General features: G+C 41.2%; 1 protein-coding gene across 3 annotated transcripts in view; it reads right to left on the bottom strand.

Annotated features, from left to right (window-relative positions):
* ASXL2 (ASXL transcriptional regulator 2) overlaps positions 1 to 14036 on the bottom strand; it is a 125573-nt gene extending 111537 nt beyond the window's left edge. The window contains exon 1 of one of the 3 annotated variants that reach the window (XM_045809262.2): positions 13597 to 14036. In XM_045809262.2, coding sequence (XP_045665218.2) covers positions 13597 to 13653 — 57 coding nt within the window. In that variant the 5' untranslated portion in view covers positions 13654 to 14036. The other 2 variants (XM_087863799.1, XM_087863798.1) reach the window with 2 other exon arrangements.
* Between the last annotated feature and the right edge of the window lie 4120 nt (positions 14037 to 18156).

Raw genomic sequence — 18156 nt, 5'->3', positions numbered from 1 at the left:
TAATTACGACCACACAGAAAAAAAAAAGTATCAAAGACTAGAAGGAAATATCCCAAAATGTTTACATTGTGTCAAACAGTAGAATAAGCATTTTTTCCAAGTTAATATTATTTCCATAATCTAAATAATTCATGAAACTTTTGCAAAACTAAGGCAACCTGTGACATATTACTATAACAAAAATATATTTATTTTATATTTCAACATGGATGGACTTAAACGGTATTATGCTAAGTGAAGTCAAACACCGTATGATTTCCCAACCAACAGAACAAGAAGAAACAAACCCAGAGGGGCGCCTGGGTGGCTCAGTCGTTAAGCATCTGACCTCGGCCCAGGGCGTGATCCCAGGGTCCTGGGATAGAGCCCTGCATCGGGCTCCCTGCTCCACTGGGAGCCTGCTTCTTCCTCTCCCACTCCCCCTGCTTGTGTTCCCTCTCTCGCTGGCTGGCTCTGTCAAATAAATAAATAAAATCTTAAAAAAAAAAAAAAAAAACCCATAGATATAGATGACAAACTGATGGTTGCAAGAAGAGAGGGGAGTGGGGGATGGACCAAATAGGTGAAGGGGATTAAGAGGTACAATCTTGGGGCACCTCGGTGGCTCAGTCATCAAATGTCTGCCTTCAGCTCAGGTCAGGATCCTAGGGTCCTGGGATCGAGCCCTGCATCCAGCTCCCTGTTTGGCGGGGAGCCTGCTTCTCCCTCTCCCTCTGTCTGCTGCTCCCCCTACTTGTGCTTACTCTCTCTCTGTCAAATGAATAAATAAAATCTTTTTTTTATAATATTTTTATTTATTTGACAGAGACAGTGAGAGAGGGAACACAAGCAGGGGGAACTGGAGAGAGAGGAGGCGGCTCCCCGCTGAGCAAGGAGCCCAACGAGGGGCTCAATCCCAGGACCCTGGGATCATGACCTGAGCCGAAGGCAGACACCTAACGACTGAGCCACCCAGGCACCCCTAAATAAAATCTTAAAAAAAAAAAAAGAAAAGAAAAGAGGTACAATCTTCCAGTTGTAAAGTAAGACACAGGGATATAATGTACAGCATAGGGCATACAGTCAATGATACTGTAAAAACTTTGATGACAAATTATATACATTTCATAATGTATATAAATATTGAATCACTGTGTTGTACAACTGAAACTAATACAATATGGTATGTTAATTATTCTTCAATAATAAGCAAATCTCAACAGAGTGAAAAATACAGTAATCCTAACTCTGAACCAAGGTTCATAAACAATAAAGTGAAGTAAAATTTATAAAACATCAAACTTCACCTTGATCATTAATAAGAAAAAAGACTGACAAAAATGTTTGATTAAATAAAGAGTAAGAAAATATCTAAAAATGATACAAAGTAGAGTGAAGCCATTTACAAATTACAGGGTTTCGAGGCACAGACAATTCAAATCACAAACATGCTCAGACAACTTTTAAGATTAGCTTTAAAGCATAAGACTTATATATTCGTCATAGACAACTTTCAAAACCCCTTTAAATAATCTACAAATTCCTGGTGGGAGGTCCACAGAAAGTTAAACAATCATTTTCATTAAATCTGCGTCACTTGCTACCTCTTGTCAACTAGAAAACAAACCTGGGAAATACGTATGAAGCAAATCCAGTACTAAATGAAAAAATGGGAAATAATCAATATTTAATGGTGTTTTCACAAAGAGCATCATGCATCCCAGAGCTACCGCGGTATCTGACTCCAGGTAGTAGTAGTCACATAAAATACAGTACAAATGGCTCCTTCTTGGAGCTGTGCAACACACAGCCCTGATTGATTCTACCACCTGCCCGAACCTGAAGACCAGGTACAGAGGACAGTAGTATGGAAAGAACAGTCATTCAGGAATTCAGAAATAAGAAAAATCAACATGAGCTAGAATAACTGGGAAAGTTTTGCTTTCTTTTTTCATCTTAAAAATAGTAACATTTTGTTGTGCTCAACAGCATTCCACAACCTCCTGTACGTGTGAAAACTTCAGAAGACTAGCAGAACTTCAGTAAAGGCTTCTACTGGAGGGGCACCTGGGTGGCTCAGTCATTTAAGCGGCTGCCTTCGGCTCAGGTCATGATCCCAGGGTTCTGGGATCAAGCCCCACATCGAGCTCCCTGCTCAGCAAGAAGCCTGCTTCTCCCTCTCCGACTCCCCCTGCTTGTGTTTCCCCTCTCTCTCCATCAAATAAATACGTAGAATCTTTATTTAAAAAAAAAAAAAAAAAAGGCTTCTGTTGGAGAGCTGTAAATGGGATAGGTGTAGGTATACCAGATATAAAATGAGAAAAAATTCTGAATGATATATAGAAAATGTATACCTCCTACCCGTTTAATTCAAGAGAGCCCTACTCTCACCCTCATAACCTCTCTACAATAAATCCCACAAATGACCCAAACTGCTCAAATACAGATGTGATGTTATCTCCTACATAAAAACGCTCTATGGCTCCTAGAATAAAAATAGTTGTCGGCCCAACTTCTACAGCTCTCCACATTTTAGCCCCAACCTACCTTTTCTGGCCGTATCTTTCACTATACTTTACAATACTCACAGGTAAATTAGCCATGCATCAAACATTCCCTACATTTTTTAATTCTTTTCCTCTTTTCAGCTCTTCCCTCTGCTTAAAATGCCCTTACTCATATTCATCTGTTTTATCCATCATCCCTTAATACCCAGGCAAAATATTCTGAGACCAACCCTGCCATGCTCCCCTCTCCACCAAATTTTAGTATTACTACTAGTTTGCTATTATATGGCCTCTATAACACAAATTTATTTTGTGCTTATTTATAAATAATTATGAAACTTAGGTTAAAACAAATTTATCTCAGTTTTTTTAAGTTTATTTTTTTTAGTAATCTCTACACCCCATGTGAGGCTCAAACACAGGTCCCTGAGATCAACAGTCAAAAGCTCTTCTGACTGAGCCAGCCAGGCGACCCTATCTCTGTTTCTATGTTGTCAGGTTCTGAGCATGGATTAACTGAGTCTTCCACTTAGGGTCTCACTAGGCTGAAATCAAAGTATCAGCTGGGACTGTGAACTCATCTGAGGCTTTGGGTTCTTTTCCAAGCCTACTAACAAGCTTACTTGTTGGCAGGTTTCAAGTCTCTTTCTGTTTCCTTGCTGGCTCTTGGCCAGGAGTCACTCAGCTCCTGGAGGCTGCCTGCCACTCCTTGCCACATGGCCCTCTCCATAGGCAGTTCACAGTGTCTAAGTCAAGAGTGGGATTTTGTGCAGAATCTCCTGAAGCAAGAGATGGATCTTTCAGTCAGTTCCCAAAGTTGTTCAAAGCTAGTTTCACTCTGTGTCTCATTCACCTTGGGAAACGGGGGGCGAATGGGGTCCCTGAGGTTAAACTGGCTTTTCATTACAATAGTCTCAAACCTGTGCTTATTTGCTAAGAAGTAACTTCACAGTATTTCATTTTCCCATTCAAAAAACATAAAATAAAAAATATGTATTTATTAACTTTCCAGTAACATCAACAAATAGTACTTATACTAGGGATTATACAAGGAACTTTTCAGACATTCTAACCTGATCACCTAACACCCCAAATGGTAAATTCTATTATTATCTCTATTTTAACATCAGGAAAATTGAGAAAGCATAGTGTAAATCCCTATAACTCCAAATCTGGTCCTTAGACCAAAGTACCTGCATCGCCTGGGAACTTGTTAGAAATGCAGAATCTCTGGGGGGTGCCTAGGTGGCTCAGTAGGTTGTGCGTCCCGACTCTTGGTTCCAGCTCGGGTTGTGAGACTGAGCCCTGCACCGGGCTCTGCACTGAGCGCATAGTCTACTTGTCCTGCTCCCTCTGCTCCTCCCCCTCCCCACCATGTGCTTGCTTTCTCAAATAAATAAATGCATAAAATCTTAGGAAAAAGAAAGAAAGAAATGCAAAATCTCTAGCTACACTGCAGACCTACTTAATAAAAATCCATTATATGGGACACCTGGCTGTCTCAGTCTGTAGGGCATGTGATCCAAACTAAGGATTGTGAGTTCGAGCTCCACATTGTGTGATTACTTAAAAATAAAAATTTTTTTAAATATGCATTATAACAAGCTCCCCAGATAATTCTTACTTTAATATTTGAGCGCTGGGGTTTTTTTTTTTAAGATTTTATTTATTTGGCAGAGAGAGCACAAGCATAGGGAGAAGCAGGCAGAGGAGGAGGGAGAAGTAGGCTTCCCACAGAGCAGGGAGCCTGATGTGGGGCTCAATCCCAGGACCCCAGGATCATGACCTGAGCTGAAGGCAGACGCTTAATCAACTGAGCCACCCAGGCACCCCTAAATAAATCCTTTTTAAAAATTGTCTAAACCACTCAAATCAAATGTATACTAATCTCTATAAATCAACAGGAACACATTAAAATTTTTATGTTACTATTTAGAAGTCAGTCACTAACACCATTAAGCACTTTATTTGAAACTGAATATAGCTAAACCAGCTACTAAATAATTCAGGTATCAGTGGGTTAAAGATTCAAGATGATTTGGGCCATCCCAAGCTGTGAACTCCAGTGACAGTCAATTCTAAAGGAAGTATCAAATTTTAAATGTCAGCAGCCAAAGAATGTTCAAATGAAAAGTCTTCACATGATTTTTACCAAAAGATGGATCAAATTACTCAAAAGACACTATAAGATTTTATAAGTGTTCCCTGATGCCTAGTACTAAGTACATGCGCGTTTACCATTAACCAATTTTAGCTTTGTTAAGCAAGGTCAGAAGTAAGAATCATCACAGAAATTTCCCAACGTCAAGGGGTGCCTTGGGAGCTCAGTAGGTTAAGAGCCCAACTCTTGATTTTGGCTCAGGTAGTAATTTCAGGGTGATCTTAGGGTCATGGGATCAAGCCCCACGTGGGGCTCCACGCTCAGCGGGAAGCCTGTTTAAGATTCTCTCTTTCCCTCTCCTTTGCACCCCCCCAACCCATGTCCATGTGCTTGCTCTAAAATAAATTTTTAAAAGAAAAGAAAATTCCCCATGTCCAACCATAACTCAAAAGGGTCTTTGGATACCCTGGTGTATCTTGGAATCATTTTTCTCAGAACAAGAGATACCTGAACAGTTTTCCTAGCTAACAATACTGATTATAGTTGACTAACTTTATTCAAATTGTGCTCTCCTGAAAGAACGGGGTCTTCTTTTTTATCTCCAATAAAAAAAGGTGGAAAAAAAAAAAAGACTTAGCACTCGTGCAATAAAGTGAGTTAAGCTCTGCAGATAAAAACAGGTAAAAGTCTTGCCTTTAGGGGCATCTGGCTGGCTTAAGTGGTAGAGCATTCAACTCTTATTCCCAGGGTCATGATTTCAAGCCCCACACTGGGCATGGAGCACACATTAAAAAAAAAAAAGTCTGTCTTCCACCAGCAGTCTTACTAAAATATAAACTGAATTCCTCTTATTTGTTCACAATAAAACATGTATTTTATTGAAGATATGCCTTTGGGGTGCCTGGGTGGCTCAGTCCTTAAGCGGCTGCCTTTGGCTCGGGGCGTGGTCCCAGTGGGATCAGCCCTGCATTCGGATCCCTGCTCTGCTGGGAGCCTGCTTCTTCCTCTCCCACTCCCCCTGCTTGTGTTCCCTCTCTCACTGGCTGTCTCTCTCTGTCAAACAAATAAATAAAAATCTTAAAAAAAAAAAAAAAAAAAAGGAAGATATGCCTTTGAATCTAACATTTTTTAAAATTTACACTCAATTTGGGGTGCCTGGGTGGCTCAGTCAGTTGAACTGCAAACTCTTGATTTCAGCTCAGATCATGGTCTCAGAGTCCTGGGATAGAGTCCCATTGGGCTCTGCCCGTGCAGGGAGTCTGCTTGAGGTTCTCTCTCTCCCTTGCCCTCTGCCCCCTCCCCCTGCTCATCGGCTTTCACAAATAAATCTTTTTTTTTAAAAAAAAGTATACTCAATTTACAATCTTTAAGTGGGGAAAACAACTCAAAACCTAGAAAAGCACAAACAGTAAAGACTGACAAATCTGTTTACATTACAATTAAAAATATCTGGACAGGAAAAAAAAAAGCCTGTATCAGTCAAATCAAGAAACAAAAATGGAATCGAGAGAACACGTATGACAAAAAAACTACTTCCTTAAAGACCAGGAAGAAAAACAAAAGGTAAAAGATCTGAACAGACAAGTTTACTGAAAAACATCCAGAGAGTCAATAAGTATAGGAAGTGACTTTATAATTGCAATGTCCAATAATGGCAGCCATTAAACAAATGAGGCTATTTAAACTTAAATTAAAATTAAACAAAATTGAAAATTCAGGGGCTCCTGGGTGGCTCAATCCATTAAGTGTCTGCTTTCAGCTCCAGTCATGATCCCAGAGTCCTGGGTTGAAACCCCACATCACTGAATCATCAGGCTCCCTGCTCAGCAAGCAGTCTGCTTCTCCCTCTCCCCCCAACCCCTGCCACTGCTCAAGCTACCTTGTGAGGATTCTCTCAAATAAATAAATAAAATCTTTATTAAAAAAAATATTCAGGGGCACCTGGGTGACTCAGTCAGTTAAGCCTCTGCCGCTGGCTCAGGTCATGATCCCAGGGTCCTGGGATTGAGTCCTGTGTCAGACCCTCCACTTATGGGGGAGCCTACTTCTCCCTCTCCCTATGCCTGCCCCTCTGCCTAGTTGTGCGTCCGTGCTCTCTCTCCCTCTAATAAATAAATACAATGTTTTTTAAGAAAAATTCAAAATTCAGTTCCTTACTCACATTAGCCACATTTGAAGTGCTCAATGGCCTCATATGACTAGCAGCTACTGTGTTGCACAGTACAGATATAGAACATTTCCACTAGGTTCTACTGAACAAAAGAAATGTAAATCAAAGTAGCAAAGAGTAAAGACTGATAAATTCCTTGGAAAAGAGAAAAGTAGGAAAAAACCAGTAACCTTCAAAATTTTGGAGGGGAATATAAATTGGCACAAACTCAAGTTTACAAACTCTTTAACTATTCCATTCACACAAATGCACGTGCACACACACACGCAATGTACATGCATACATACATATTTGCCCACATGCAGATACTTAAGTACTGAAGGAAAAAACCTATAAATGGCCTACACGTCAAAAACTCAAGGACCAATTTTTTTTAAATGATGGTACATCTAAAAACAGTGGACTATTAAGAAAACATTAAAGTGATGAGGCAGATATGTTAAGTCATGACATTAAAAGGCATCCATGATAGGGAGCTGGATGGCTCAGTCAGTTAAACAGCTGCCTTCAGCTCAGGTCATGATCCCAGGGTGTTGGGATCAAGCCTCACATGGTGCTCTCTGCTCAGCAGGGCGCCTGCTTCTCCCTCTCCCTGCCACGCCCCCTGCTTGTGCTCACGCGCACCCACGCTCGCAGGCACGCTCTCTCTCTCTCTGTATCAAATGAATAAATAAAATCTTTAAAAAAAAAAAAAAAGGGCATCCATGATATTCATAACTAAAAAACAAGTTGCAGAACTGTATATAAAATATAAATAGGTATACACACATTTATGTATTATCTCCACATACAGGGTTAAAAGTCCAGAAAGCTATATTTGAACTACCAACCATAATTTCAGTATGGTAACTCCATTTGCAATTACTTCAGTATGCAGACTTTCACTTACTCCCATTTTCATTAATCAAGGATTAACTCTTTACACTTTTCTGTTCCATCTTTTTCTAAGAATGAGCCTATATAACTTCAATAGAAACTCAAAGCAAGTAATACTATTGTTTTTAAGTCATATTTGAAGAGTTCTAAAATTTAGGATATCTCTTGTAAAATTTAGTATATCCAATAACCTTTTAAACAACATTACAAACGTGATAAATCAAACTGTACTAAAAGTACTAAAGGGGTGCGCGACCTGCTGTCAGTGGAGCATATGATTCTTGATCTCAGGGTTCTGAGTTCAAGCCTCACGTTGGGTGCAGAGATGACTTAAAAATAAAATCTTTAAAAAAAAAGAAAAAGAAAAAGAAAAATACTAAATTGCACACTACTATAAACTATGAGGATGGTCTCTGCAACATGGAAGGAAAGACTATAGAACTAGAGGGGCATTCAGAGGTCTCTGGTAAAAAAGACAAGGCAGGTTTTAACAAACCATACTACTCAGTTCCCTGTAGTTTTATCTTCCACACGGTGGTCTCCTTCCAAACAGCTTTTGTAGTGAAAACACCGACAGCAAAATTTCACCAACAGCAAAACTGCACAGCCTTTTAAGAGAAGACAGAATCTGTAGAGGAGGAAATAGCAAGAATTCTGCAAATGGGATGCTATTTTCTCAGCTCCTGTCGGAATTCTAGGAGATGCAGTAGCAGCAGTATGTTTCATAGAAATTTTTAATTTATGTGTTCAAAAAAGATTTTGATTTTTCGTTCAACTAGTTAGTTTGTGGGCTTTTAAAGCAGGCACATAAAAACAGGACAGAAATAAGGGTGAAATGAAAATAATACAAAATTCAAGAAGCAAAGACAGGGTAATTTTAATGTTATGGCAAGAAGGAGGATCAGTCAAGTGAAAAGTGTTACGTCAAATCACCTAGCACAAACAGACTTGCAAATAGCAATTTCATGAATGTATCAAGTATCTTACAATTTTATGTCAATTAAACCCCAATAAAGCTGGAATAATAAATATAAATATGCAGTTAGTATTTTGAAAATTATGGATCAGAGCAGTTTCTCAATTTTTAACCCATGATCCCAATGCTTTCTCATTCTATTTTCTATGTATTCCACAAACCAAGATTTTGCCCAGTTTTACCTTCCATAGTCTGTATTATAAAAGCAATAGGGGCGCCTGAGTGGCTCAGTCGTTAAGCGTCTGCCTTCGGCTCAGGGCTTGATCCCAGAGTCCTGGGATCGAGTCCCGCATAGGGCACCTAGGCTGGGAGCCTGCTTCCTCTCCCACTCCCCCTGTGTTCCCTCTCTCGCTGGCTGTCTGTCAAATGAATAAAATCTTTAATAAATAAATAAATAAATAAATAAATAAATAAATAAATAAATAAATGCAATAGATGTATTATGTTTTTCCAAAACACATGCTCTCTCCTGGAGATTTTTAATACAACTACAAATACAATACAAATACAGACTAAAAATGACTCTGGACTGGTCAATATATATCCAAAGGGACATAACCAGGCCTGGCTTTTAAGTCTGTATTTGTATTTATAATTTATTTTTATTTTTTTAAGGATTTTCTTTATTTATTTGAGAGAGAGAGAGAGCTAGAGAGGACAAGCGGGGGATGAGTAGAAGCAGGCTCACAGCAGAGCAGGAAGCCCTGACGTGGGGCTCAATCCCAGGACCCTGGGATCATGACCCAAGTGGAAGGTAGCCATCCAGGTGCCCCAGTTATTTTTTTTTTTAAGATTTTATTTGTTTATTTGACAGAGAGAGAGAGAGAGAGCGCACGCGCACATGAACAGAGAGCGGCAGGCAGAGGGAGAGGGAGAAGCAGGCTCCCCGCTGAGCTAGGAGCCCGTTGTGGGGCTCAATGTGGGGCTCGACCCCAGAACCCTGGGATCATGACCCCAGCCGAAGGCAGCTGCTTAACGATTGAGCCACCCAGGCAGCCCTGTATTTATAATTTTTAAGAAAAAAATTACTCAAAATAAAGATTAAGGGTCCTGAAAATTTCTAAGTTAAGACTGGAGCAGAGGGAAAGGGAGAGAATCTTAAGCAGGCTTCACAACTTAGTGTGGGCCTTTCGCAAGGCTTGATCTCACAACCCTGAGATCATAACCTGAGTGAAATCAAGAGTCAGATGCTTTAACCAACTGAGCCACCCAGGCGCACCTATTATACTTTTAGTTACTTTTCATTTTCTATACTTCCTACACAAAGTAATTAGACTCTGATTACTCCTTTAAACAGAAATTTTCTATCCTTCATCTTATTCCCCAAAGTTAAATGACTTTAGGTAAACGACAAAAATAAAAATCTATGTTCATTCAAAATAGTATTAACCACTAAGGGAAAGCTATATAGATAGCATCCTGCCCCCCCAAAAAAAAACACCTTCTCGTCAGTCTACAAACCACATGCTAAAGATCTACAAGACACACTGCTGCGCTCCTCACCTGTAACACCCATACTTATTTCACTTCTCATACTCTAACCACCTTATTCCCAAGATATCCAAAAGTACCTCTAATGTACAATCTCTAAGGTCTGCCTCTCTGTCCCTTCCACTTAAAATCACAACAAACTTGTCTTTTTAGGACAATGCTTCCCTAGCTGTGGTCCGTAACAAGGGAAAAGTCAAAAGAAAAACAGGATCAACAGGATTGTACTATTTCCAAAGCTCTGCTTTATTAAAACAGCTAAACTCCTCAGGGTGTCATTAAATATTTAGATGATACGAGGTTTTATGTTTTCATATTTTGGGGGTTTTTTGCTTGGTTTTGTTTAAAGAATGAGCATAACTTTGCCCACAATTCTAAAATCAGTGTAATGGTTCTTAAGATTTCTGGCTTACGGGGCGCCTGGGTGGCACAGCGGTTGAGCGTCTGCCTTCGGCTCAGGGCGTTATCCCGGCGTTGTGGGATCGAGCCCCACATCAGGCTCCTCCGCTGGGAGCCTGCTTCTTCCTCTCCCACTCCCCCTGCTTGTGTTCCCGCTCTCGCTGGCTGTCTCTATCTCTGTCCAATAAATAAAAAATCTTTAAAAAAAAAAAAAAAGATTTCTGGCTTACTATTAAGTTTTTCTATTCAAATTGAACCAAACACTATACTACAGATCTAACCCCAAATCATTTCATCACCATCACTGCCATCCTTAAAATTCAAAACATGTGCGACTGTTAACTAAATATTTGAGTAATGATTTTTATAACTAATGTATTTATATAGGGCAAATATAAGATCAGTAGGGAGATGGTCCAGTGTAGTGAATGAGCATTCAAGTTCTGTGGAATCTCAACTCATTATCCCTCTCTTTGGTGTCCCTAGTTATTGGAACCAGTCTATATACTTTAGATTTAATCAGCCTTTTGGCATAATTTTACTATCTTACAGTAATTATGAATTTTATTTTCTTGATTTTTCAGATTGTTTATAATAACCTTACATCAACCCATAGCTCTCACATCCACACACATACCCTCCACATCATACGTGTGTATATATAATTTTATTTATCTATTGCTATATTATTGCTCAGAAATACAGCCCCATTTTAATAAGTGCTCCCTAAAACTGGACAGCTCTACAATGCAGGTACCAAGAACACAACGAAACAAGAAGCGGCTATTGCTTGTTTTCATAAATAATTTTATTCTTTCCTTGCTCAAACTGTTCCTAGAACACCTGACCTTAATGCCTATGAAATAAGTTTCTTAAGACATACTTCTCCTAGTCCTCTTGATCTTATAAATATATGAAACATTTCTTAATTTAGGTCAAAGTTACTTTCATTTGTCAAATCACTAATTTTCCGAACTCAATATTCTGAAAAAATAAAGATTTACTTTTATCTATTCCCTCTACATTTACTTCTAAATAGTCCTTTCTACAAACGGAAACCTTTTAAATACTGAGGTTTAGTTTAATTCCTCACTTTACAGATGATAAAACAAACCAAAATGAGTAGGGTGTTTTTTACATTTTGCCCACTAGGGGAAAAAAAAGTTTTAGTGTAACCATTCTCCTTCTAAAATTCATTTTTACTAAGATTGAGGCCTTACATTTGCCAGAACCAAATAATAATACCAAGCTGCTAATACACTGATCCCTTCAAGAACTCACTCAGTATTCTACTTAATAAACTAGACTTTCCATCTTTTAGATACTATTTTTCACACAGCTAGCCAGGCATGAAATGTTTATTATGAATGAACAAATATGTTAATTATAGGAAAATCTAAACAGCAGAAGAAACATTTTCCTACTTGTCACAATCTCCTAATGATTAGACTATTTTATCCAAAGAGACCATAATTCAAAAGTACTCTTAAGATTCTAGAGACTTAATTAACATAATTAGGGTTGTGGTCTGTTTACCTACAATTAAAATTTGCCATCTTTTTAATAAAAAGAAAAAGCCTTGAGGTATTCATCAAGTAGAATAAAGTGTAACAGCCTTCTGTGAAGAAGCAATTTCCTCAGGACCAAAAAAATTTCTAGGGTTTATCTTTTAGAAGAAAACTATTAGCACAGCCACAATTATGAAAAGACTGTTAAGTGATAACACTCAATAAATAAAATGTGCTTTTATTTATTTACTAACTTTTTCACATTTCCAACTAAAACAGAAATAGAAGCTTAAGACTCATCAAATACCCTATCACATCAAATTTACAAAACAAACGCACAAGGTTTACAAAAATGCGCAAGATTGAATAAACAGCAGGATCCAAATGTGGGGAAATAAAAAGACTGGATGGTAATATAACAAATAACATTAGCAAATATAGCTGAGGGGGGAAATACGTGATTTCTTATTTTCTTCGTTATACGTTCCTATAATTTTCCAAGTTTTCCCACGGTTTACATTTATTACTTTCATAATCAGAAAAAAACACCTCATTTAAAAAATAAACCGTACATCATATAAAAAGGGTTCATTCAGAAGGGTTCTCCATATTATACAAGTATTACTGACATGATTCACCGTTAAAGATAACGTCTCCACACTTTCTCACTTGCCAACACTAACATGCTGCTGTTTTATGTCCTATTACTTTTCTGCTGCATCTCCTAATGTTTCATTTCTACATACATACACGCTTTTCATTTTTTCATACAACACAATAAAAGTCTCACTCATCACTTAAATCCTACCTCTAAATCTCCTTATTAAAAATTAGGGGGGAAAAAAGATGGTTTTACCTACTAATTACAACTTCGTGAACCCACCATCACTTTAGCTACGGAAAAGTCAAGGCCGGGTAAACTACACGTCCCACCATGCATTGCTGCCTTGTTCAGAGTAGGTCTCTACGGAAACAGAAAAAAAAAAAATTCTACAAGTCCCACCTGTTACTTCGTTTCTAAACACCTCCTGCACTTTCAGCTTCAACAGCAAACAAAAACAAGAGCCTCGTGACCTCACGTTGGATCTGGGAGCCCAGACGAGCAGGGAACCCGGGGTCAGGCGGCATGTCCGCTATAGCGGGTAAATTCTACCAAGATCCAGCGCTCCTCTCTTCTTTCCGGGGCTGGGTGCACGCACAAGCCTTCTCCTATCTGCATCCAATGGGGGCTCTTCAGCCGCACAAGGGAGAAGAACCGGTTACTGTGCAAGCACAACCGACTTCCCCATGCCGGGGCGCGAGCTACCACAGAGTGGAGGTGAGAGCGACGTGACCCCGAAAGGCAGCTTCAAAACACCAAAGGGACTCGTCGCAGACGCAAGGAAAAGCCACAGCCCCGCGGCGACCCTCTTCCGCTAGGCGCCTCCATTCCCACAGGGATCACAACCCCGACACTAACCGCCGCCCTCTCCGCGCGGTTTTGTGCCCCCTTCAGCCGGGTCGCTGGGCCAATGACCTCCCTTCCCCTGCGACCGGCAGGCGGCGAGGGAACAAAATTCTCCCGGGCTTCCCCTTCGCTCCCTCCCCCTTACCGTCTTGGCGGCCTCCGCCCAGGTCCTGCCCTTCTTCCTACGGCCCTTTTCCCTCATGTCGGGTCTTGAACTGACTGGGAGGCTCCTGTGTCCGGGCTCCGGCCGCCCGCCCTGCCTGCTCTGCCCTGCGATGCTTTTCCCGCGGTGCCGGGAAAGGTGGGAGAAAGGGGAAGTCAGGCCGGAGGAGCACCCAAGCAGAGGAAGCGGCGGGGTGGTGCGCGGGGGGGCGGGGGTCTATGGGGCGGCCGGTCCTGCTGCTGCCGTTGCCACTGCTACCGCCGCTGCCATATTGGGTCCTTACTGTACAGGCAGCCGCTATGGTCACGTGACCGCTCCCGCGCGGCCGTCACTACTGTACGCAGCCGGCCGCGCGAACGTGCGCGCGCGCGCCCCCGCCTCCCGCGCGGGCCTTCAGGGCGAACGAGCCGGCGATCGGCTGCGTCTCCTCACTCCCCCGCCCTTCCGCTCTCCGCCTATTCTTTGGAGCATGCGCGGGAGGGAGGTCCGACGCTGATGTGCGTCGGCCGTCCTGCGCTCACGCCTACAGCGAAAATCTGCCTGCGGAAGCGGAACTTGATCCATCCCGGAAGGCTTATTGAGCAGATTCTGACCGCATGCTGGGCTCCGTGGTGGGTTTAGAGCTTTGGAAGAGCCTGGCTTTTCCATCAAAGGGCGACCCTCCTAGCTGTCACTTCCAATAAGCCTCGTACTTGCGTTTTTTCGTTTGTCCATCTTCATTTTTATAAAGGTTATCTTTTTGACGATTTGCAGCAGTTCTTGTCTGCTTATTAACACTTTCGATAGATGATAGATGAGTTTGAGTGACTTGCCAAGCTCACCTGTCAAGGACGTGGAGAAACCAAGAATCAAATGGCCAGCTCAGAGCCTCTTTTTCATCTCCCACAATGCCTCTCAAATTTAGATAACCTCTCCACCTCCTTTTTAAAGGCTGCCAGTAACTACGTTCAGGCTCTTTCTTCAGTGAAGAGTCTCATCAAGGACCCAAATGGTGTCTTTTTTATCTGGGTGACCTCAGTCACAGGCACAGTGCCTGTAAATATCAGGCACCCAGTAAATATTTGCTGAACGGTTCGGCTATGTCTGTGGCCAGAAATCATTATTTGTAGTGTCCATAACAGCCTCCTGAAGAATCCAGAATGTGGCATCTTCCATCGTTGTTATCCATGTTTTCATACTTTGCAAAGCAAAAAGAATATGTGTACTAACACCTCCTGTTCTCCAAAATACATCTGCTTCCAGAAGTTGCTTCTGGTCTAGTTTAGTAAACCAAGCCCTCTACTGTATTCTAAAATAGGACTGAGAGGCTGCCTCTTGGGAGGAAAGAATGGTGAGAGCAGTAGTTAACTTGTAGTCCACAGGTTGGTGTCAGAAGTTCACGGACCTCCTAAAATTGTAAGCAGTATTTTGTGTGTAGTGCATTTTTGAAAAGAAGATTCAGGGGGCTCCTGGCTGTCTCCATTGGTAGAGTGTGTGACTCTTGATCTTGGGTCTGACTTCCAGCCCCACATTGGGCATGGAACCTACTTTAAATAAGTTAATTAATTAAAAAAGAAGGATTCATAACTTTAACTAAATTTTTCAAAAGGAGCTGTTACACCAAAAAACAAAAACAAAAACAGCTATTGAAATGGGTATATTTTCACAAATCCTTTTAGCACTATCCATAGTACTCAAGATACGTACCATCTCCCTCTAAACCCTAGGTCTAGGGACACCTGGCTGGCTCATTCAGTAGAGTGATAGAACGTGAACTCTTGAGGTTGTGAGTTCAAGCCCCACCTCGGATGTAGAGATTACTTAAAAATAAAGCCTCTGGTAGGGGCGCCTGGGTGGCACAGCGGTTAAGCGTCTGCCTTCAGCTCAGGGCGTGATCCCAGCGTTCTGGGATCGAGTCCCACATCAGGCTCCTCCGCTGTGAGCCTGCTTCTTCCTCTCCCACTACCCCTGCTTGTGTTCCCTCTCTCACTGGCTGTCTCTATCTCTGTCAAATAAATAAATAAAATCTTTAAAAAAAAATAAAAATAAAGCCTCTGGGAACACCTCGGTGGCTCAGGTGGTTAAGTGTCTACCTTTGGCTCAGGTCATGATCCCAGGGGGTACTAGGATTGAGCCCCACATTGGGCTTCTTGCTCAGAGGGAAGCCTGCTTCTCCTTCTGCCTGCCGCTCCCCCTGCTTGTGCTCTCTCTCTTTCTCTCTCTCTCTCTCTGACAAATATTAAGAAAGAGAGAGAGAGAGAAAGAAAAAGAAAGCCAGCCTTTGGGGTTGGGGCACCTGGGTGGCTCAGTCAAGTTGAGCATCTGCCTTCAGCTCGAGTCATGATTGGTGAGTCCCTGGGATCAAGCTCCGCGTCAGGCTCCCTACTCAGCAGGAGTCTGCTTCTCCCTCTTCCCCTCACCCCACTTGTGCTCTCTCTATAATAAATAAATAAAATCGTTTAAAAAAAAAATCTTTGGGGCACCTGGGTGGCTAAGTCAGTTAAGCATTGGACTCTTGATCTCAGCTCAGGTCTTGATCTCAGGGTTGTGAGTTCAAGCCCTGCATTGGATTCCACAGTGAGGGCATGGAGCCTACTTAAAAAAAAAAAAAAAAAAAAAAAAAAAAATTCTTTTTTTTTTTAACAAAATAGAACAGTTGACTTTGACTTTTTCTCCCTCTCACTCTCCCTCTGTGCTCTTTCTTTTAGAGTTTTTGGCTTTCCACCGGATGGGATGAGAGAGGAGTCATTCTAGTTTCACTTCCTTGCTCACATAAGCAAGAAGTCAAGACTGGCAATTCCTGAGGCCAGTTCCTCAAGTTTTCACAATTACAACCATGGATTCCCACTATCCCAACCTCTCTACCCGCATGGACTGAATTTCTGATTGTCCCTTCAAAGTAGACAATGATATTATTATATATTGAACTGAATCCTGGATATTTTTTTTTTAAAGATTTTATTTATTCATTCAACAGAGAGAGAGACAGCCAGCAAGAGAGGGAACACAAGCAGGGGGAGTGGGAGAGGAAGAAGCAGGCTCCCAGCGGAGGAGCCCGACGTGGGACTCGATCCCAGAACGCCAGGATCACGCCCTGAGCCGAAGGCAGACGCTTTAACGACTGCGCTACCCAGGCACCCCTGAATCCTGGATATTGAACCCCTAGTTCACATAATCTTTAACTTTCTCATCGGCTAAGAGCTCCATTGTAGGGGCGCCTGGGTGGCACAGTTGTTAGGCGTCTGCCTTCGGCTCAGGGCGTGATCCCAGCGTTCTGTGATCGAGCCCCACATCAGGCTTCTCTTGCTAGGAGCCTGCTTCTTCCTCTCCCACTCCCCCTGCTTGTGTTCCCTCTCTCGCTGGCTGTCTCTCTCTGTTAAATAAATAAGATCTTAAAAAAAAAAAAGAGCTCCATTGTAGAGCCAAGTCTGTCTGATACCAGGAACATTTCCTATCCAGTTTTCTCAGTACCATTTATTAAAGAAACTATCGTTTCCCCAGCATGTATTTTTGGCTCCTTTGTCATAAATTAGTTGACCATATATGTGTAGGTGTTTTTCCGGGCTATTAGGCTCCATTGATCTACATGTCTTATGTAGCAATACCATACTGTTTTGATTACTATAGCTTTGTAAAATATAGCTTGAAATCAGGAAGTGTGATGCCCCCAGCTTTATTCTTTCTCAAGATTGCTTTGTCTATTTAGGGCCTTTTGTGGTCTCATACAAATTTTAGAATTGTTTTTCACATTTGTGTGAAAAATGCCATTGGAATTTTGATAGAGATTTTATTCAGTCTAGATAGCTTTGGGTAGTATGGACATTTTAACAAATAACAATCTTTCCAACCCATGAGCACAGAATACCTTCTCATTTATTTGTGTCTTCTTCAATCTTTTTCGTCAATGTCTTACAGTTTTCAGTGTTCAGATTTTCCATTCATTGGTGAGATTTATTCCTAAGTATTTTATTCTTTTTGATGCTTTTATAAATGGCATTTTCTTAATGTCTCTTCCAGATAGATCATTGTTACTGTGTAGAAACACAATTGATTTTTATATATTGGTTTTGTTTTGTTTTGTTAACATTTATTTATTTGTTTGTTTGAGAGAGAGAGAGAGAACACAGAGGGAGAGGGAGAAGCAGGCTCTTCACTGAGCAAGAAGCCTGATGCAGGGCTGGATCCCAGGACCCCAGGACCATGACCTGAGCCAAAGGGAGATGCTTAACTGACAGCCACTAGGCCCTCCATATATATTGGTTTTATATGCTGCAACTTTACTAAATTGTTTATTAGTTCTAACAGTTTTTTTGTTGGGATCCTTAGGTTTTTCCACATGTAATATCATGTCATCTGCAAATAGAGAAAATTTTACTTCTTCCCTTCCAGTTTGGTTACCTGTTATTTCTTTGTCTTCCCGATTCCTCTAGCTAGGACTTCCAGTACTATGTTGAATAAAAGTGGCAAGAGTGGGCATCCTTGGGGTGCCTGGCTGGCCCAGTCAGTAGATCATGTAGTTCTTGATCCAGGGTCATAAGTTTGAACCCCACATTGGGTGTAAAG

This window comes from Ursus americanus, chromosome 7 (assembly GCF_024610735.1).
Source record: "Ursus americanus isolate L20-20 chromosome 7, mUrsAme1.1.p, whole genome shotgun sequence".
NCBI lineage: Eukaryota > Metazoa > Chordata > Mammalia > Carnivora > Ursidae > Ursus > Ursus americanus.
Note: the sequence above shows the minus strand (reverse complement) of the source record. Positions and strands in the feature narration are given on the sequence as shown.